The 23,076-nt window shown below is 29.5% G+C and overlaps 1 protein-coding gene across 2 annotated transcripts in view; it reads left to right on the forward strand.

The window, feature by feature from the left end:
* The window catches only part of LOC121120908 (sushi, von Willebrand factor type A, EGF and pentraxin domain-containing protein 1), a 59,246-nt gene that overhangs the window by 7,211 nt on the left and 28,959 nt on the right, over positions 1-23,076 (forward strand). For both annotated transcript variants that reach the window (XM_040715798.2, XM_040715800.2), the window contains exons 3-16: positions 1,376-1,619; positions 6,733-6,906; positions 8,118-8,454; positions 9,199-9,386; positions 10,322-10,516; positions 10,576-10,680; positions 11,032-11,178; positions 11,239-11,475; positions 11,531-11,835; positions 12,297-12,717; positions 14,569-14,733; positions 14,792-14,953; positions 15,570-15,748; positions 16,727-16,975. In XM_040715798.2, the coding sequence (XP_040571732.1) occupies positions 1,376-1,619; positions 6,733-6,906; positions 8,118-8,454; positions 9,199-9,386; positions 10,322-10,516; positions 10,576-10,680; positions 11,032-11,178; positions 11,239-11,475; positions 11,531-11,835; positions 12,297-12,717; positions 14,569-14,733; positions 14,792-14,953; positions 15,570-15,748; positions 16,727-16,975 (3,108 nt within the window). The remainder of the gene's footprint in view (positions 1-1,375; positions 1,620-6,732; positions 6,907-8,117; positions 8,455-9,198; positions 9,387-10,321; positions 10,517-10,575; positions 10,681-11,031; positions 11,179-11,238; positions 11,476-11,530; positions 11,836-12,296; positions 12,718-14,568; positions 14,734-14,791; positions 14,954-15,569; positions 15,749-16,726; positions 16,976-23,076) is intronic.

Raw genomic sequence — 23,076 nt, forward strand, 5'->3', positions numbered from 1 at the left:
GTTTGCTACACAATAGATCACAAATAATATGAGGTCCTGAGTGATTTAATCAATATTCCATTTAAAGAAGAAAAAAAATCACATCCAGGACCATGACTTATTATGTGGATTTTGATAAACATAATGCACAATCTCCCTTTTAAGTTTATGTAGTTTTCTACAAATCTATTATTTACACCTGCTGGTGGGTTATTTGATTATGCACTAATTTCAAGATTCTACAATCATCACCCTGTAAGAATCATTCAAGAATTTGCATGTATGTGCAAACCTGCTGACATCGGTCTTGGCTATTTTTACATTATTACTTTCTTTACTTCAAACATTGTTCAGTATAACACACCTAAATATATTTTCAATTCCAGTTATATTAATGTATTATAGAGCAATAGAATATTTAAGCTTAACATGGAAAGCACAAATTTGTCTCACTCTCGTATAAATGATTATATAAAACTTTCATCCAATCCACACTGCTATTTTTGCTAAATGAAGCCAGTTATGCAGATTATCTATAGCCGGTCACCGTAAAATGATGATCAAGTTGCTTGGAAAACAATACGGGGACATCTTATTCTAAAATAATAGTATTATTATTTTTGCTTTTCACATAAATATGTATTTATAAAGCTTATAATACAATGTGTAACTGAAAGTATGGGGGGATAAGGATTATTAAAATGTCCTGATGGAACATTATCAACAAAATATTTCAATTTAGGGGAGAGGGGGGATTTGTACTTTTATAGGTGTCTGACTTAATTTTCCCGGACGGAAATGTGTTGTCAGACTTGATATTAAATAATGTCCTGAGATAGTATTATATATAGATGTCAATATTGCCTATGTACCTTTTGGGATGAAATTTAACATATGGAGGCTATGCTATGGTGGCTATAGAGACCAAATCACCTTGGGGGGGTAAACTTCAATGTTCTAGGTGACATAAGTAATTTCAGGTGTTCAAACCTTATGGAGTAAAATTTCCACTTGTAGGCTCTCAATCGAGAAGTATAAGGTCAAAAAGTGAATTTCATTTAATCTATCTTCTCTTTCTCTGTTTAATGCTAGCACATCTATGAACTGTTTCATCAAAGCAACTTGAGTTCAAAATAAAGAGTCCTATGGAGATTTGTATATTTGAAAGGAATGTTAGTTGGGAAAGCCTACATGTTAGTAAAGGTTTTAAAGGGTAGAGTAATCCTAATCCTATTAGCAGGTTACATTCAATTAGTTTGCTCTAACAACGATTCTATATGAAATTTATTTGAAAAAGAAATATAAATACCTTTTATCCCTGCAAAAAAATCCAACATCATATACTAATTACCCTAGTTTCAAATAATTCATCCTTTGGTTTCTTTATAATTTACAGTATGGTCGACCTCATGCAAAAAAAGCAATATTCCTCATCACAGATGGTTATTCCAATGGTGGAGATCCAAGGCCAGTCGCAAAACAGTTAAGGACACTCAATGTTGAAATATTTACATTCGGTATCCGAAATGGAAATATTAGAGAACTTCGTGATATATCCTCCTTCCCAAAAAATGAGCATTCCTTTATTCTCGAAAGCTTTGAAGAATTTGAAGCTCTTGCACGGAGAGCATTGCACAAAGGTAAACAAAAAAAAAAGCTCATTAAAAGGATATTATAGGGTAATTTCCTTCAAAGAGGATTAATTCATTGACATTTTAATTATATTTGCTTATATGCATTTGACATGTTATTTAAGAAAGTCGTGACAAAAAGAACTTGTACTGAGCGTTTTACTCATTTGTAGAGTCATGTTATAAAATATAAACTAAAAGCCTGAGATATTTTTTCTAAAAAGTAATCGGAAGTATGTTTTTTATTTTCCAAAACTGACATCATTATTATTTATTTCTCGAAGAGAGAATCATTAAATATTAACTAACTATCAAAGCATAGGTCCATTCAAACAAATCTAGAACAAATTGGCGCATAAGTGAAACTTAAACACATATCACTTGCATAGGATGTTCTGTAAGAAAGGATTTAAATTTAATGGATTTTTTGGGGAGAGATTTTTGTTATTGTTGGCGGTGAAATGACAGCGGTTTTTTTATTTCATTTTTTAAAGCTGCTATTATTTTATGTTTGAGGGGAAAGCAGATTACAATACAGAGTAATCACGAGTTCGTGTGCACATGAAAGACCGACTATAACATGAGGGTTACCATTGGAGTTATAAATGTAAGTTTTTGTTTAACTCGGAGCTGAATTGGGGACCGATAACGTAATAATTCCTGCCTATATGTCATTGCTATATGTGGCTGCTTGTGGCTGATCTAATAAAACATCATGTCAGCTAATCTGCTTTCCTCCGAAATATCCTTCAAAATGTCAGGATTATCTCATTAATTTTCAGTTTCTTTTATTTTTAGTTACCGGGGGGGTTATATTTCATGCAACTCTACTCGTTCAAGCTTCACACAGATAAATACATTTTTTTCACTGTTTTAAATAAACTCAGAAGAATATTAGAATCTATTTTTAGAACTGGAATGTGTTCTTGATTCTTTAAATAAAGTAAAATATCAACATTCTTGTTTATCTTTAGCACAAATATAAATTAATCATCGTTTGCATATACACATGTCCATATTTTCTTCATAAAAAAATCATTCACTTCATTGACAGAAAAGCTGCTGATTCATGACAAATATATTTATTTATTAGACTTTTTGTGCTAACATTTATTTATAATAGACCTGTTCAAATTTTAACTTTTTTTATTCAGATCTTTTAATATTTAACTTTTTCCCGTTCTCCAAGGTCTATAGAAACTAAATATACCAGTCATTTTAATTTTGAACCACGGCTATGCCTGCTGCATGGGCCTTGAAAAATTATGGTTGGTGTATCTAGAAGAGGCTAAAAAAGCAATCATTTGTATTCTTTTGACTATGGCTTCCTAATGGCTTATCGTATAACATTGATACGGGTATCAAACCAAAACCAATAACCAATTCGTTGATTTGTATCAATATGTTATAACCGTTTATTTGTGCCCATGGGTAAATTTTACCCCGGATATTAAAAAATGCTTGTTTTTTATAATTTTTTCCCTTGTCTTTTTAGGTATTCTCCTAAGTTATTATTACCTTGACGTATATGTATACAAAAATAGAATACAAAAAAATATTTATTTTCCTTAAACAAAGCCAATAACTAAAAAACATAATAATCAACAGTCTCGCTGTACTCGTCTCAGGTGCTTCACAGTACGAGGAAGGGAAATTCCTCGGTGTTCTTTCATAATAAGTTCCACTGTACTTCAACAATGCATGGCTACATTGGACCTATTTAAACATGGAACATGAAAAACTACATGGTTGGTCTAGGATTTGACACAACAGCTAGCAATAGTGTAATCAACAACGGTGCAGCAAAACTGATTAAAGACAAACTTGGGTGAAAAGTTTTGTACTTGTCTTGTAGACATAATATGTCAGGGGTGATAATAATTGGAGGAGCATGGGACACTATTTTTGATAAGAGTCAGGGTTCAGACAATAAAATGTTTGGTAAAATAAACAAAGTTTGGTTCATACAAGATATTGACAATCCAAGAATTTTAGCCAATGTTGAAAATAATTTGGACCCCATAAAGAAAAAATTAAATAATGCTATAAACAACTTTCTAGAGGAGATTTTCTCCAGGAGCAGACTTAAAATAAGAAGCGGAGCTGTGCCTGATTATTCTCGGTAAGAAATCTAGTCGTGGTATTCATTGGACCAAGAACGGTGCAATTCACCAAGACTGTTGGATTGCCAATAATACATATGCTATGTAAATGTTAATGTGTTTAGACTGACTAAAATACGAAAAGGATGCCATCATTAAATTAGAAGAATAAATAAATTCCTGGCTTTAATTTATATAAAGCACTGGATAACAACAAAATCTGCCCCTGATTCTCCTATCCACAATTTGCAATTGATTAAAAACATGCTTCACCATAAACATATTGATAATGATCTAGCAACCTCTGTTCTGAAGAAAATGAAAAATCACGGTTGGTATATGACTCAGGAATTAGTACCATTCATTTTATTCAGTTCACATAAGAGCATGAAAACAAGAACTGGCAATCAAGCTATCAAGAAACCAAAAATCTGGAGCTTTATGGAAAAGGCAAACCTGTTTTTCCAGGACATCTCTCACAGACTTGATTGGACCTGAGTCACTTTTTCTTTTCGACGCTCTCGGATTTAAAAGTGACTGGCTTATTATACCGGTTGATACCTGGGGGAAATGAACACTATAGAGTAGCATGGGAGTCTGTAAAGTCAGTCAAAGTGACAAATGATGTTGTTGAAAGAGGCTCAAAACTCCTGAGCGACTTTGCAACTAGGATAACCACCGACCAAGAGCAGAGAAACTGTTTACTGAAGTTCTTGAATGCCACATAAATAAATACATTAGTTTCAAGAAATCTAATATAATATTAGACATATATAAATATATCCATATATTTCTTGTGTGTTTTATTTTACTGTTTTTAGTATAGTTATTAGCTTTGACAAGGGAAAAAATTATTTTTCGTATTGTATTCTATTTTTGTTTACATATACGTCAAGATATTAATATCTTATGAGAATACCTAAAAAGACAGGGGAAATAATGGACAAAATATATATATTTTTTTTTTAATTTTTAATACATCTTGGGTAAAATTTACCCATGGGTATAAAAATACGGGTTAAATTATTATACAAATTAAAGCAGAGCTTATTGGCTTTAATATGAGAAGCTATAGTCAAAAAAGTTCAAATAATCACGTTTTTTTAGCCTTTTTTAGAACCATCAACAATAAATTTTTAAGGCCCAAGTGACAGGTATAGGCATCGTCCGAAATCCAAATGAATGATATATTTTGTTTTTATAGACCAAGGAGAACGGAAAAAAGTTAAGGGAGTCAGAAAATATTTACAGCGCACTTTGATTCTTACTTAATTACTTGACACTCGTTTGCCTGAGACCCTCCGAAATTTAAAATGGCATACCAATTAGCAGTTTTTACACATATAACATTCAAATACGATCAGAGAAAAATTGCAACTGATTGTATTCATTAAAAAAATTGAATTGGAATTTAAAAATAGACGAAGAATAGAATATCTTGTTCTTTAAAGTAATTGAATTATGAACTTTCAATGTATTCTAGCAAGTTAAAATATATTTATATTTTTTTGAGATAACTGTTTCATCGTAATAAGCGTTTCAAAATCTCAAATTTCCCCTGAAGGAGTGAGTTTTGAATTTTATTTAAACTATATCAACTAATATCAAAGAAACAAGTTTAAGCCTAATAAGAATTACTCTTACCCATAAAAATCAGTTTTTATTTAATACCTGAAGAAAAAAAAAATCCGATAATTTATTTTAAATTATACAATTGTTTATGAATTTTTGATGTTTGAGAAAATGAACCTGTTTCAGCTATGCCTCACCTTCCCTTGTTAATAAATATTTTTTCATGGTGATATTGCATTCTTTATAAGATTTAGAAGGGAAATTTCAATTGCAGAACTTTGAAGGTCAAAGGTGCCATTTATTTTGTGAGAAATGGAGAAAACATTTAATAAATACATATATTGTGCTTATTACAAGATATATATAAAAATATACCAACGTTTGTCTGTATGTATGTTTATCTTTTCAAGGGGTGGAGGGGCTCTTGCCCTTCCTCCTCAAATTTTTATTTTTTTCCAAAATATATAATTTTTGGAGAAAACCTGTCGGTTTTTGACATTTTTTTCCCAGGAATTATATACTTAAAATAATAATTCATAATATGTATTGTTTCGTATATAGCTCTGGATTTTTGTTTTTTCAAAAAATTAAATATTTTTAAATGGCTGTTGATTTTTAAAAAACATGAATAGTTGGATCTAAAAAAATTTTGGAAAAAAATTTAATTTTTCAAATTTTTCTAAAACAAATTTTAATTTTTGGTTTTTTTAAATCCAAAAACCAAGCCCCACGGTAAACGGTAATAAATTATGTAAAATAATACAACATAGCTTAACAAATAGATCCCGTGGGCATGAAAAATCAAATTAAAATGCTTGATTTTCTAAGAAATACCTTGATTTGACCCATTCATATATACACATATATATTCATGGGAACAATATCTATGCATTAAGGTCAACTTGCGAGATTTCGTTTAGGGTATAGTCTTCCCAGCTTTTTTAAAAAGAAATAAAATTACTAAAACTCAATAAAATAAAATAACGTGGTTCACTTTTATATGGGGTAAAACTGAATAAATAAGAAGGAAAAAATAAAAAAACCTTCATTTAGCTGTTCATACTTTTATCTCCTTTTCTTTTTTTTTCTGTCATATATTCGGTAATGCTCTCCTTTAACTTGCACAGGTGAACACCCTCCTGTTAATAATTTCCTAAATTGAGATAATCTCTAAAAATTTTAACTTTTTCTTAATTAGAGGCTCCATGAATAAGAAGAAAAAAAATTTAAATAATCAGGTCGTTATATTTTGCTTTAAGTTAAAAAATAATTTAAAACTCACTAATTGAGAATAAATTTGAGATATTGCAACGCTTAGTAAAAAGGAGACAGCTGCAACATGTTTAACATTTTTTATTTTTATGTTAAACAGGAAATATGTCCTGTTTAACATAATAATTAATTAATTACTAGTAGTATTTTTTCTAATATGTACTTGTTTATATTAGACTTATCTGGAACCCATTACTTACCACTAAAGAGCTCTGAATGTTTGGGTCTTTGTTACTCTGGACAATGTTGTGATGAGAAAGCTACATGTGCCTGTGGAGCCCATACTGGGCATTATGCCTGTCTTTGTCCAAAAGGGCACTATGGAAGAGGATTGGTTGGGGACTGCATCCGTAAGTATAGGAATATATTTTTTAATAATTCTAATGGTTAAAAAAATCATATAAACGGTATTGTTTCTACTAAAATATCCAAAAATTAAAAAATTTTGAAAAAAATTCGAAAAACTATAGCTATACACAAAAAAATGGAACTTTTTGAAATAATATTTCAAAAAAACACAACTGTTTACAAAAAAATAATTTTTTTTTAGAAAAAAAATTCAAAAACTAAATAGTTATAATTTAAAATATTATATTTGTTGGGAAATTTTTTTTAAATATCAAATTTTTTCGAAAAAAATATCAAACATTCAATTTTTTCAAAAAAAAAATCCAAAATCCACAATTGTTTACATAAAATTAACTGTTTGGAAAAAAAACTGAAATTTTAAAAATTTTAATTTAGTTTTTTTGAAAAAAAAACCCTCTTAAAAACTATATATACATATATAGATAATCCTTGGTAGTGCTTGGTTAGGCACCTAATTCCTCAATTTCTGGGGCATCTTTTTTTTAACCTTGCCGTAATGATTTTTAAATATTGTTATTTTTGGGAAATTGTTTTATTCCGTTATGTAAAAATAGTAAGAACTTCCCTTAAATCTCAGACATGTGCATACCACAAGCGTAAAATCATATTATATTTATCTGTTCTTTACAATAATTACACCATTGTTTAAAAATATTGAATAGAAAATTTCTAGAGATTAATTCCCCAAAATCTTGATAAATGAACAACTTTTTCCATGGCAATATGGAATATCATAAAATAAATTCTAAAAAGATATAAAGAATGAAGTTTTTGTACTTTGTGTATGGAGACACTAAAAGAATAAAAACATGATCAAAGAATGGTGAATGTCCAAGTTTGAGATGTGAAGTCGACTTAAAAGAGCATTCTTTGCATTTGCACGAATTATAAATTGCTTAACCTTATTAATAATTGTTTTTGCCCAAGCTTGTGCTTTTGGCTAATGATTTTTTTCTGTGTGATCAAGTTTAAGGCAGAAAATCAAACTATAAATATAATTTATTTTCTGAAAAATCTGGGAAATGAAGGTTTGTCAATGTTAACTCTTTTTTTTTTAAATTGACTTTCTCCATGAGTACATAATATTAAATTGATGATAAATTAGAATGAATAACTCAATAATATAATGAGTAATTTATTAATTCATTTTATGATATTCCGAAATCATTTTAACTATTTTAATACTCTTTAGCCTGTCCTTCTGGAACTTACAAACCCACAACTGAGCCTGGAGACATTCAAACTTGCCTCAATTGTCCATTTGAGCATCAAACTAGCTTCCCTGGGAGTAGTAACCCACATAGAGACTGTTTTTGTAAGGATGGATTTGAGCAAAGAAATGGGCGTTGTGTCTCACTTTCTTGTCCAGATTTGAGTCCACCACGAAATGGACATTTCTTTGGGGGAAGATGTCAAAATGTTGTGCATGAAGCATGTGCCTTTGAATGTCGATCTGGCTATAGTTTAAGTGGAGGATCAGCATTGCGGGTTTGTTTACCAAATGGTACTTGGAGTGGAAATCAACCCGAGTAAGTGGCAATAAATATAATTAAATTATTTTTTAATGACTTATTTTAACAGTTACAAGAAATTAACACACTATGTTAACACTAATAATTCCGCTAGGAAATGAGAACAGTCCATATATAAAAAAGTAATTCACGACAGAATAGCCTAATTAATATAATCTATTTTTAATTAATTTATAATAATAATAGCATTTGTTCAGTAAAATCACCTTATATTCTGATCCTATGTATCTTTTAATATTCGAGAAAATCTTTTTATCTTACTTCTCAACTACTGGGTTTTTATCTTCAATTTATAATTTATTCCATAACTTTCCATACACATATGTATACGGAATATAAACTGAAAGTAATCTAAGCTGAGTAGCACAAGTTTCACCAAACAACTTTTATTCATCTTAAGGCAATAATAATTTTCAAAAAACGTAACTTTTTAATGTAAAAATATATACAGAATGGCGCAAAAACAATATAAAAAACATGAATAAGCTACATATTATATTTATATACATTTATGCATACACATATGATCGAGATAAGGTGGACAAATATAGATTTAAATTAAAATATATGTAACTCTAAGAGATTATTGTTTATTACTATACATTCAATATTGATGTACTGTGCATTAATTTAAAATGAATTCCAAATTCCTCCTTGTTAAAGATTATACAACTTCATTATTTATTTCGTTGATACAACAATATTATTTCAAATATCATTTATCCTATTCATTAACCATAGATGTAAGCCAAAGCGATGTAAAAATTTATCAACTCCAAGAAACGGTAAAGTCAAATGTGCATCCTCTTCAAACATAGTCGACTCTGAATGTCAGATTACCTGTAATAAGGGTTATCGATTAATAGGGAGTAAACGACGGGTCTGTCTTCCTATTTCTCTTTGGTCCGGACTTCCATCTTATTGCAAGCGTAAGTAAACATTAAGCCACCAGGGAGAATGTCAATTCCTTCATTTTCAATAAATTTGAAATATTTTTTGTTCTCTTCATATTATACTCGACCATAGACTTACTTATATATATTTATAAGCATGTATATATGTTTCTGAATGGCGCCCTCCCTTCTTGGGTTAAAAATCATATTAACACCTATTGACTCAGCAGAAATTAACCTGCAAATTTGTATCGGTTGATTAAGATTGGTGCTCCTGTCTAAGAGATTAAGAATAAAGAAACTTATTCCGTAACTTTGATGGGGCATGTAATACATTGCTGTAGAATATTGATAGAGACAGGGTAGGGATAATTTATTCAACTACAGTGGATGAAAAAAGTATTTGATCCCTCGCTGATTTTTTAAATTAACCACCTATAAATATTTTCTATGGGATTGAGGTCTGGAGACTGGCTAGACCACTCCACGATCTTAATATGATTCTTCTAAAGCCACTCCTTTGTTTCTTTGGCCGTCTGTTTAGACCATTGGTGTGCTGAAAAACTCATTATACTTTCCCTTTAGTAAATAAACATCTCCAAAACAAATTGTTTCCATCCCTATGATTGACGGTGGAGATGGTGTTATTGGTGTGATGATCAGTATTTTCTTCCTCCAAAAAAATTTAGTTGTTGTTCATGTAATGTATTTCACCATTCAAATAAACCGACTAATAAAATAATAGATTGTTATTTTATTAGTCAGTGGGAAAATTACAAAATCGACAAGAGATCAAATACATATTTTCTTTACAGTATACGGCCTGCAAAATCATAATAGAACTATTATGCTTTAGCATTTTCCTTCAATTTACATTATTAAAGCAGTTTTGTTATCCTTAAAATGTTCATGAAGTTATGGATGAAATAATTTTTTAAAGGAAGATTTCCCTAATATTCATTTTATTTCAGCACTGAAATGTCATCGTTTAAGAAGGCCTAGCTTTGGGCAAGTGTATCCAGTTACTTGCCAGAGACAAAAACAACTCTTTGGACGAAGATGTGCATTTACATGCCATTCTGGATTTAAACTTCTTGGTCCTGCTCTTCGAAAGTGTGTGGCTCCAGGTATGTGGGATGGTGGATCTAAAAGAAGTCGATGCATTGGTAAGTGAATTATATATTCACAGTCCGTATATGGACTATTTTACTGAATCTTATTTTAGATATAACTCCTCCCAGTATTAAATGTCCAGAGGACACGGCTATTGAAACTCTTCAAGGTAAACATTATGGTGTTCTCCTTAACTTTTCGAAGCCAATAGTTGATGGTAAGTCTTTGTTTCCAATTTTAATATAGCTATATAAATGTACTTATTTCGATTATAACTTTTTTTTTTGTCATACGAAAGGAATAAATAAATTTTGTAAATATATTTATAAGAAATTGTGAAGGGAAAATTATATTTCATAATTTAAATAAATATTAATAATTTAGTAAGCCATACGACATTACTCAACGCATATTTTCCTCTTGTAATAAGTTGCAAAACTTTTGAAATAACTTACGTAGATGCCGCAAGTTTTTTTATTCTCTTATTGAGTATAAAAAAAATCGTTAATACAAATATCTCAATATTGTCAGTTATAAATTTAATAATATATTCCAATTTTTTCTTTAGATAACTCTGGTTATGAGCCCAATGTAGAGATGTATCCTGCTGTGACGTCTTTTATGAAACTTAAAATTGGTATCAATAAATTTAAGTACGTGGCAAGTGACGTTTCGGGCAATAAGAATCGTTGTACAACAGTAATCAGTGTGCGTGGTAAGAAAAGTTAGAAATAGATTGAGAGTAATTTGATATTGACACCTATTGGGTTTTTAGATGAGGAGCCACCTGTAGTAGATGTCTGCTCTAGTCCACCTGTATTTCTTACGCAAAACGAATGGGAGAACGTGGAGTGGGATGAGCCTATTTTTCACGACAATTCTCTTAAGGAGCTACAAGTAACCAAATCAAGAGATTTTGGTCGTTTTGATATTGGCACAACTATTGTGCACTATACTGCAACGGATACTTTTGGAAATGTCGCTACCTGTGACGTAGAAATAACTTTGCTGAGTATATAAACTCAAATACACATAACTTTAATTATTTAATTCATTTTATCTTAAAGAACACTTTTGCTCAGTGCCAGATGATCCCATTAATGGTCATAGTAACTGTACTGATCAACAAAGAGGGATTTATTGCACCATGAGTTGCTCAGATGGCTATGCTCTAGCCATGAGCTCAATTCAAGACTATGAGTGCAATTACAGAGAAGGGATTTGGAAACCAAAGATAGAGCCCTTTCCAGACTGTTCCATTGTTTCCCATGCTTCGTTAGTTGTTGCATCGGGTGTATTAACCTTCGAAACATCTTTGGAAGAAGGATTCGAGGACGAAGAAACACTCTGTGATCACCCTATAATGAATACAGTGAGTGAGCATTCATATCGATTTATAAGTAAAATGAATAATTGTATTCTGACATAACAACCATATTTGCATAAGCTTTGCACTTCTACGTATCTCTTATTTAATTTCACTGCTTGCATGTATATATTTCATTTCATATTTAACTATGCACAAGAGAGTTAGAACATGTACAATAAACATATATAAAACTCAAAGGAACACATTTGTACTTGGTATCAAATATAAAAATTCAATTTTGACAAACTATAAATCATATATATAAACGTACATACTTATTAAGCCGCGGTAAGCTCAAAAAAAGCTTGATGAAATACGGATATAAAAGGTATTCGTATATTAACGTCGAATTTGAAGTCTTAACTTAATTTTATTGGTATAATCTTAGCAAATTGTAAAAACAGTTAGATTTATTTCACATAAACAATTGTAGTAATAAGTGTAATTTTTTTCTCATTTGACAGTTATCCGATATGATCAAAGAGCAAATTCTCAATAGCCTTTCGGAAATATGTGATGAGTCTTTCTTATACTGTGACATGTACGAATTTCAACTTCTTTGTCGAAGAGTACTGGATCAAGTCATGATTGAAAAAAATGAAATATACCGTCGTAAAAGGGAAAATAAAAAAGTACCAGTCTCTGTTATCCTTCAATTCCTACTCAAAGCATCCCAGTCATCTCATAACAAAGAGAGGGATCCACAAATTCTCAAGGATTTCCTCCAAAAACAAAGGCAAATCATCACAGACTCATTAAAGAACTCTTCCTCATATGAGATTAATGATCAATTATTTGTTGTTAAGTCCACAAATATAACTCATAAGCCTAAATTTGTCTGTTCATCTGGAAGTGTACCAATGAAAAATTCGAGTCACTTATGTGGTAAGATTAAACATATGTTGCCCCATATTAGATGACTATTTTTTCACACGAGTTTTTTTTGTCAGCCACTTTAATTTTAACATAACAACAATGATTTCGTTATACGGTAAAACCAAACCTTTCAGAAATATTGATAAAAGTTTAGGCGTAAACCTGTATGATCTTTTCTTGTCTTTAAATTTTAAAAAAGTTCCCTTGTTTATACGAAATTAGCCATCTTTTTTTCATTGTATGAAAGCCTAGACACCAATCATTTACGTTTTAAGTATTTTATGCAATTTACAAGATTTTAATCTTGAGAATTTTGGGACAATTTGTTATTCCTTAAGCAATATCATTATTTTATCTTATAGAACGACTCTATCGTCTCTAAAAGTCATTACAAATGTATCAGTGAAGCATTTATTTTATATAGAGTAATACAATTTATTGTGTAATCTTGTAAGACACATTTGATACTGACAGCATAATATTCAGGGTCTAAGCTTTTAACCAGTGTCAAAAAAATGGATAATATATTAGCAACATCAAATAAAGAAAGTCTTTGTCCAACCAAATACTAGAAAAAATAGTTTATATCCAATAGCAAACTCATTGATATGACCTTATAATCTTTCATATATGAAAAAATCGTTCAACATGATTTTTTCAGAGGTTTATAATTAAATAAACATACGCCAATGATGTGGAGAGCTTGTGTATTCATATAAATTGAATGTTTGTTTCATTAACATTTACTGAAATAATCTGATAAGTATTATATTACATGAAGAGACAACGCCTTTGATATAATGCACATATAATTAATTATTTATTCGCCATTGATTTAAGTTAGTAATTAGATATAAATATAATGAATCTTTCATAGATCCTCCAATACATTTACATTAATGTTACTCTATAATTGGATTCTACCTTTTGATAAATGAAAGATGATTCTAACATAATAAATCAATGATTATTTACAAAGTAATTGTATATAATGTTCCTTAACGTTTATGCATAGTACTTTAGTGTAGGCATACCCATGTACATTGTTTGTATAAGGACTACTAATAAATTTCTTTGCTATGGCTTCAATAGCCGTAATAAATCACGTCTCAAACCACATTACTACTAATATTAAACGTAATAACAAACATATTATACAATATATAAGAAAGGCATGCAATGAATTTGTAACTGATTAAATTAAATTATTTAGTCATATTTAAAATTCACAGTTAAAGTAGCCTCATCAGGATTTACAAACCTATATTTCAACCTTTGTTCTTTTCTTTTTTTTAACTTTACCTCTATTAAAAAAAATATATTATATTTTATATAATGTAAAATGCAGACTTGAATATTATTGCATTATATTTCGATGAGTATATAACTAATTTTAAACTTGTATTTATGTAGCCAGGTTTATAAGAAATTTAGTTTAATGTATAAAGTATTATCTAGTTTTAATGAGACATGAGTACCCGTGAAAATAGTGGGGGAGGATTGCCAAATTTCCTGAAGAGACAGCCTTTTTTGTCAAATAATTAAAGATTGTTGTTCAAATTTTGGTTTTTTTTTTAAACAATATAAAAAAATAAACAATTATTAAAAAAATTCTTCCATCAAACTAAAAAAAAACTATTAACAGCTACGATGCTCGAAGATAAATTATTACATTTGGGTGTAAGAGTTTAAGTAAGACTTTCTCTATTTACTATTTACGTTCTTAACTAATTTAAAATCACTATTATAGGCCTATATGTATTTGTAGACAAATACACATAGGATTTCAATGTGTATTTATGATTATATTAAATTTGATCTTCCTCTAACAACACTTTATAATTCTTCCAAAATTTGCAGTTAATTGCCCCGTAGGAACGTTTTACAACACATCAACATCTCAATGTCAATACTGTTCCAAAGGCTACTATCAGGATATGGAAGCACAATTAAGTTGTATTTACTGCCCAGAAGGAATGACTACGAAGCAGCTCCGAGGAGCCAAGTCAAAGAAGTCTTGTCAAAGTTAGTTTTAAACTATTTAAACATTGTATACAAACTAAAATCAATACATTTTGTTAAGGACAATGTATTCCTGGAACTTATTCGGAAGATGGATTTGAGCCCTGTTCCACTTGTATCATTGGTTTTTATCAGGAAAAATATGGAGAAATTGTGTGCAAATCATGTCCAGACGGTTTTACTACAACAATACGTGGATCAGATAATTTAGAAAAATGTAGAAGTACGGTGAAATCAAAATTGTAACATATTATTTTTTTTTTAGTGTCAATGAATCTTAAATATTTCGAGCAATGAGATATGAATGAACTCCAGAGCTAGTTGTATAGTTTCATTCGCTATGAATGAAAGCCCTACAAAAATAATATATATAATTTACATCCTGATATTTTTTGCATTTTATAAATATTTGCAGTTCCATTCACATCAGCAAATTTTTATATTATGTACGTATTCGATCCATACTATAATACGAAATGCTTCCGACCTCAACGGGAAGATGTCAGCACTACTAGATAAAAGCTAATCACATCTATCTAGCATCTGTTGACAGGTACTCACCAAAGTCTGAGCCATATTGGACGCGCAGTTGTTCTGTAAATTAATATTATTAAATGAATCAATAATCCCACACTGGCATCAGCATAATATGTCTGCTCTGCATACAAATGCGCGGGTCTGTCCTCTTAAAATTTCAGTTTTTTTATGTTTACTTAAACAAAAATGACCCAATCGCCATTATTAGATGGAGTCTCATATATTCTGAAATGACCCGAGTCCCTAATCATTAATGACTCTGAATGAGTATTTATACGCGTCTTTAATTTTATATTCTAAAGAATACTGTCAAATGGGATACATATCTGATAATGGACTTGAGCCCTGCTATCCCTGTCCATCAAGCTATTATCAAGAAGAGCCCGGAAAAAACTTTTGCAACATTTGTGGAAATTCGTCTCAGCTTTTATTAATGAAGGACCCAAGTCAATGTACCGAGGATTTTGACGTCAATAAAAAGGTATACAATACTTTTTACTTTTGTTTTAACCCTAGCCAGCGGAGAAGATTTTTTATTTTTAAATACATACATATGTTGTTGTTGTAAATTGTTGTCGATACATGTACATTCTACAATGAGATAATGCATTAAATATTCATGTTATAAACATGAACTGATATGGATTTATTTTGTTAATGGAATGCACTTTTTTAAACGAAAACAGAGTATTTACGTTGATGTCAGTATACATGTTAGGCTTTAGTTTAATGGGAATTGTTCAATAAAATAATTTCAAGGCAATATTAAGTTCATTAAATGAAAAATAATTTACTTCTTTCCTATTTGAAATAATAACTTAAGTATCAATTGTGCATTTTCAACTGGTTATCCTATGCTTAGAGCTAGTAATTCCTTCGCAACAGTTAGAACATTTATACTTAAGTAGTATTGTACCTAGTATCTGACTAAAAATAAGAATATTTGTTGTATTTAAGACTTATATTTTTGTATGCACCAACGGGGCTTTTCGGGCCGGTTATAAAAATTTTCATTTGGAAGGTGTTTTTTTCAAATTTTTACTTTCTAATAGGAGGTGACTTAAAAAACAAGAAAAGGTTTAGGCCTTTTTATTTTCCCTTAAATAACAAAAGGTCTTTCTTTTAATAAAATGCCGTTTTTATTTTGTGTATGATTTTTTTAATAAAGGAGCCTTTTCCTAGACTGGGTTTTTAAGTCAGTAATATATTTTTATCTATTTGTAAAAAGTCATTTTTTTTCTTTAGAAAAAGATATTTTTGATTTTTCCAAGGTCTCTTAATTTAAATATTTTAAAGTCACAGCGTAAATTAATCAAACAAATTCCGACTGACAGCCCACTTTTTCTTACTTTAATACACTATGAGGGTATTTACCATAACAGCGGCTCTGCCAAATCTTTCAAATATCAAAATTATTAATAATTCAGTTGGATACTAAACATTTAATCATATTTTATAGATGACAGATTTCCCTTCCATCTTGTACATGAACGACTGTTTCTCTTCGCCATGCTCCTTGGACTCCATATGTCGTCCTCTCACGTTTGGATTTCAATGTGTTTGCTCTACAGGTTTTACGGGTACACTTTGCGATAAGAAAATGGACGGATGTCTGTCGAATCCTTGCAATAATGGAGGAATATGCTCTCATAATGAGGAAAGATATAGTTGTAAATGTGCCAAAGGATTTAAAGGAGTAAACTGTGAGGTAAGTGCTTATTTAAAGTCTAAATATGTTTTTTTTAATTAGCAAATCTCATTTGATACAAATATATAAATATAATGTCATATATAGTTCATTTGGGGGGGAAAATAGAGATATTAACAAGGGAGACAAGTGTGGAAATGAAGTATCAGAGAAGGTTTAAGAGTGATTTCTTACTCAAAATTTAGTAGAAAAATTGCTTTTCTCAGACCAACTTCCTTTCTTCCGGAGCTCGATAAACATTTCCGTTCCCATGATTTGATAAGAACATGTATATGTATATTAATAGAAGTAATAAATTTGATATAAGTTTTTTTTTTTTTTAACTTTACAACATTACAAAACTTTTAAATTTAAAAAAAAATAATGATCTATGTAGGAAAAAAAAGAGGTAGGCTGGGAGTCTGGGACAATCAATTTAAATTTAATTAATTTCAAACTTTTATAATCTCTAAGCCCGTGATAAGTGCATCTATGTATAAATTATTCTTAAAGGTTGCGTGATTACCTTTGAGAAAGCTAGAATGTGTGACTAGTATATTTGATTACGCCATACCTAATATATATAATATTAACTTTTTTAACACAAATAAAAATATTCGACTTTTTAGAAAATAAGTGTACTTTTACATAATTTTAAATGATTTTGTAAATATTTGCCCTTGAATATAAGTTATTTATTACATATGTGAGTTAGTTATTTATTAAATTAAGATTCAGAACGGGAATACTTTGAACACCCCTACAACGTGAGGGGCATCATTCGACTTCTGCATGTGGGTGTAACCAGTGTAGTATCGCCAGAATAATACACATTTCTTATAATTACTCAAACATAAGTTGTATTCTTGAGTAAACGTAAACGACTGATTCAGTTAATATAAAATAATAGATTAAGAGATACTCTGGGGAAGAACGTGGAATCAACTTGTACAGCTGAACGCTATATATATATATAAATTAATTGTAAATTTGTTTACGCAAAATGTTAAATGTCTTACACAAGCCGATAAATTATTTGAAGTAATTTGAGAATAGTCATAGATTTAAATCATTGCAGATCACTTCGTTATTCAGTGTATCTTGCAACCTTTCCTAAAAAAAACTTGATTTACATGCATGGTTTCAAAGAACACAAATAAGTTATACCTAGGTGTCGGAAAAATATTTGATCACTTATAATATATTTCAAACTTTCATGGATTATCATATATTTATGAGAAATCCCTTTTCAAACACATTGCATTATCCCATTAAACGTTTAATTTAAGCTGTATTTTTTGTGAGATGTCTATTTTTAGACTTTCATTCTTCTTCTAGGTGATCTAATTATTGATTCTAATAAATCGTTACCTTAGATTTATAAATAACTTTAATTGACTTATAATGTATGGCATAAAGTTCATTCATGATAGAATTATCACATGATTTGGTGGGATTTGAGTTGTTTTACACTGTAAAAGGGACAAAAGTATATTAACATAGATCTGCCCTTTACTAAATATGAAAACCCTTCCTACTACACGTTTAAAAATGCTTAGAATTTACAATTTAATATACTACATACTAATACGTAATATAGTGAATATTTAAAATTCACATTAATATATATTGAATCCTATAAATATATTTTATTCCATGTATAAATTATAATTTTATGATATAATGACAATATTATTATACATTATATTTATGAAATACATATTATATAATATATATTATTGCATTATGGAATAATGTTTATTGATTGTTCTTAATAATATAAATAAAATAATTGTTGTAATAATATGGTTCTCGCCATTTTTCTACAAAAATCTTCTTTTTCAATCGAAATACCATTGAAGAAGATATTTTTATCTCTAAAATACTAATTTTAGGGTTCAAGTAGAATTTTTCTTCCAGCAGTCTTAAAAAAATAATAGAGGGCTTTCGGCACCACCCCCAGAACGCTCATTCTGGGCATATTTTCTTCTACTTTTCGGGGACAAAGTTTGTAATATACAACAAAGATAATGTCGTATTAGCAAACCATAAAACATACTGGCCATTCAAGCCCATATTGAAAAAATTAGGGCGCTAAATGAAACTTTTATTTATCAATGGGATATGATGTTCTATAGGAAGAGATGTAAATACTAAGCATTTTTAGCCTGCGAAATTTGTTGTTGTTGCCAGACAAAAGAGTATTTTTTTCATTTTCTAAAGTTGTTATCATTATGTTATATTTATGAGGTAGAACATCTTAGTATAAATTGTAATCACGAGTGTCTGTTCGGGAGCTATGACTCAGAGAATCATTCAGAATGGACATCCGAGTAATTCCTGCACATGTCGTTACTAGATATTGAGTATTATTTGTTCTCATATCCAAACACGCATAGCTCATGCGTGTAGCTAGTCAATGAAACGTCATAACAGCTATTCTTCTCTTCTGTCAAACTGTCAGGCTTACAACGTTAATGAAGGGTTTCTTTTTTTCTTTCTTTTTTTTACAAATGGAAAATGCTCATGACTTACAATTTTATCGATAAGAACCTCTTCAAACTTATTGAGGCTTTCCTTTTGTGTTTGTTTTTTATATATTACTTATGAAAGATAGATCTTTCAAAAATCATTAGAGGTACACATATTTTTATAGATATATCATCAAAATATTTTGCTTTAAACACATATCTCGGGTTATATAAAAAACAATATTGAATATAAATGTCCAATAGAATTGATACAGATTTCCATCCATTTCATTGCGAAAAAGAGACTACTTGAGATGAAAAAAATCACAGATGATTTTATCTTTCGATAAGTTTACTTGAATAAAAAGGAGCATTTGTCAAGTTTTGAACTCCAAAAACAAGGCAAGGGGAGGTCAAACTATATTGACCTTTGATTAATTATTGTTTTGCTATGAAAAAAATTGATTTACCCACTCTTTATAGCCCATATCCTTAATCAAAAAGGTCAAATAAAAAATTATTTAGGCAATAAATGAAAAACCTAAGGACAACAATTTTTTACCTAATTGAATAACTCACTTCCTTAACTCACAAAGTGCATAGAATTGAAAGATCTAGATTTTAATTTTAATTGAAAATGAAATAGATGTTAGTCTATAGAGAGGATTACAAGAAAACTATTTCAGTAGTTTACTCTCCAGTGAGATGAAAAAGATTTAAATTGTCTTCAGATATAGGCTAATCAAGTTTTCAAAATCAAAATGTTTATAACAAGGGTTGTGAGCATGGCTAGTTTGACCATGAGTAGTACCTAGAGCAATGATAAATGTGAGACGCCAACCTTTTTTTCGATTTTCGATTTTTTTTTAATAATTTAATATCCTTATATTTTTAGAAAATAAAATAGGGTGCTCTTTTTTAACTGTCAAATTGACATTTTTTTAATGTGGTTAATATTTTTACGCTTTAATGAAGATTATAATAAAAATACTTTTTAGAAAACGACATTTTTTGAATTAAATATTTGGATAACCGTTAAGAATATGACATTTTTAAATGATATTTTTTCTTTAGAAAAAACTATTTATTGATTAAGTTATTCTATAGCAGTTTGACATTGTAAGGCAGAGATACATCTGAAGATACAACTCGGGTAGAAGAAAGGCAACTGATATAAAAATTGATTATGTAGGGATGTCCTTGGTATGACGAAGAATTTCAGTCAATTCAGCGTTGTAAACTTATTTATTGTTTTTTGCATCACATGAATTAATTGAATCGATTAAATGATTGGCTAAAACAATATCCCAAAAAAAAAAAAAAAAATCAACCCCCTTTTGTGATGGTTAATTTGTTAGCATTGTGACTGTTTTCTCCTTTTTTATATCTTCTAACGTACATCCGTGTTTGTTCACAACTGAAATATAGATCAACATATTAATCAACTCCTCTATATGTTTATTTTTCTATGATTAAGACTTCATCAGTATATATATTGATTCAATACTGTATTTCTAAAATATGGATATATCCTAACATATTAATGTGAGGTAAGAAATTCATTTTTACAAATTGTGACTCTTATTTGTCTATTTCCATAGGAAACTTATTTTTATCAACAGGAACGAGTTATCATAGGCAAATGTTAATATGCCAAATATACATATAACTTTCCAACCTATAAAATTACATACTCTTTGAAGCAATCACACATTTATCACTATTAATCTTGCTACATATGATATTAGTATATTTCAGTTGATTGTGTATAGAATATAGTTAAGCTTTCGTGTCCACTAAATACGTATCAGTTATATTATCAAAATAACATGATTTATATCGATAAATAGTATTGTTAATTTTATCCCTATTTGGTTACATCACATACATGTACTAACAAATATTTTTTGGCAACCAATATATTAAAATCCCTCAACTAATTATGCTTGTTCACTATTTATAGAAAAACTAAATTAAAGAAAAAGATAAAAGAATTTAATTAAGGTTAATGGGTAATATTTTTAATATTAGACCATAAATGTACATTCTACATATAGGATTTTTTTGATATTTTAAGAAACTTTTTCTTTTGTCAAAAAGCATCTTTAGGCACAATAAAGCATTAAGTATCATTTTATACTATAAAAAAATACATCAACAACTGATTTGCTACAAAGTAAGAATGGCCGAAATAAAATTTAAACAAGGTATTGGGGTTTTTAATTATTGATGGGTAACCTAATTTATCCAGGTATTTGCCATACATTAATCACGATTCAAGGTAATTTTGCTGCGAAAATTTTCAGCGTCGGTAATTTTTGTTTCCTACATGTTTGTCACTGGTAATTTTACCCAATGATATGTTGACGTATTACATAATCGCCGCACTTTAATCTCTATGAAAATAATTATATATCTAGGAGAAGAAAAAAAAGAGAAAAAAAATATCAATATGATTGATTTATCATTAATAAACCATTGATTAATGAATTTTATAGTAATCTTTGTTCTTTTTTGTTTTGAATTGTATGTATACATTCAGTCCGTCCATTATTTTTTGTGATTTCAAATATTTTCCAAAAATGAAAGAGTTGCTTAAAATACCACGTGATGTTGATATAAAATTATAACTACGACAAATATTATAGGTTTATTATTGTACAAAGTTCAAATGAGTTGACCAACAGAAATTCATCATCAGTCATCAGATATACAAATTTCACTACTATAGGTTGCGAGATTGGAGTTTATGCTCCTTCTATTGGAGTTAGAACTCATTGGCAATTCCTTTTTACTATAGTTTATTGATTGTTTTCCTTTTTTCTTCTTCTCCGATCAATATAATTAATATTATCGAGATACAAGTTCGAACCGATGTTATAAAAAGGCGGTAAATATTTCATGCGGAAAAATCTCCTCGAGGCAAAATTACCGATGTTGAAAATGTCATGTAACCTTCACGATTAATCTCTATTGACGGGTAGGTAATCTTGAGTATTTTCCTTTTTGAGGGAGTACTTATCTACCAGAGTGATGATTCATTAATTATTACTGAACTTTATACATAGAATGCACAATCTTTTGTTTCTATGTTTTCACTCATAACCAGCAATGTTGGAAACCAATAGGAACTGAAGGTAGTATTATTTAATTGGGGCGATATATTAAAGCCACAGTATCACACAACATTTTCATTGTTATGGTCTTTCAAAAAGTGAATTGGAAATGTATTCTTCTTTGATATTATATTTATTAAGTTTTCTGCATCTATTTTCTGAGTAGTGTCAGCAGCAAATAAGTATAGATAGCTTTGTGAATCTATACTTCTTATTTGAAGGATATAGTTTTTCCAAATGTCTTTATACAGACTGTTATATAACATTTCGGATGAGGCAAAGTGGCCACTCACCTTTACTTAGAAATTCAGCATTTGAAAGATAAGTGTAATCAGCCCTAAAGTTTTGATGGACTTTATTCATTTCTCTCTCCTATTCTATGGGAACTTATATGGATATTCTCCGTTTTTTCATAACCCAAATGACCTTTTTTTACACCGGGTCAATATAACGACAAAATAAGCATTCAGGGAACATAGTGCGATAGCACGTTTTTCTATCGGAATTACAGAAAAAAAAATCTTATATACTGATA

The sequence above is a fragment of the Lepeophtheirus salmonis genome, chromosome 6, assembly GCF_016086655.4.
Source record: "Lepeophtheirus salmonis chromosome 6, UVic_Lsal_1.4, whole genome shotgun sequence".
In the NCBI taxonomy this organism is placed as follows: domain Eukaryota; kingdom Metazoa; phylum Arthropoda; class Copepoda; order Siphonostomatoida; family Caligidae; genus Lepeophtheirus; species Lepeophtheirus salmonis.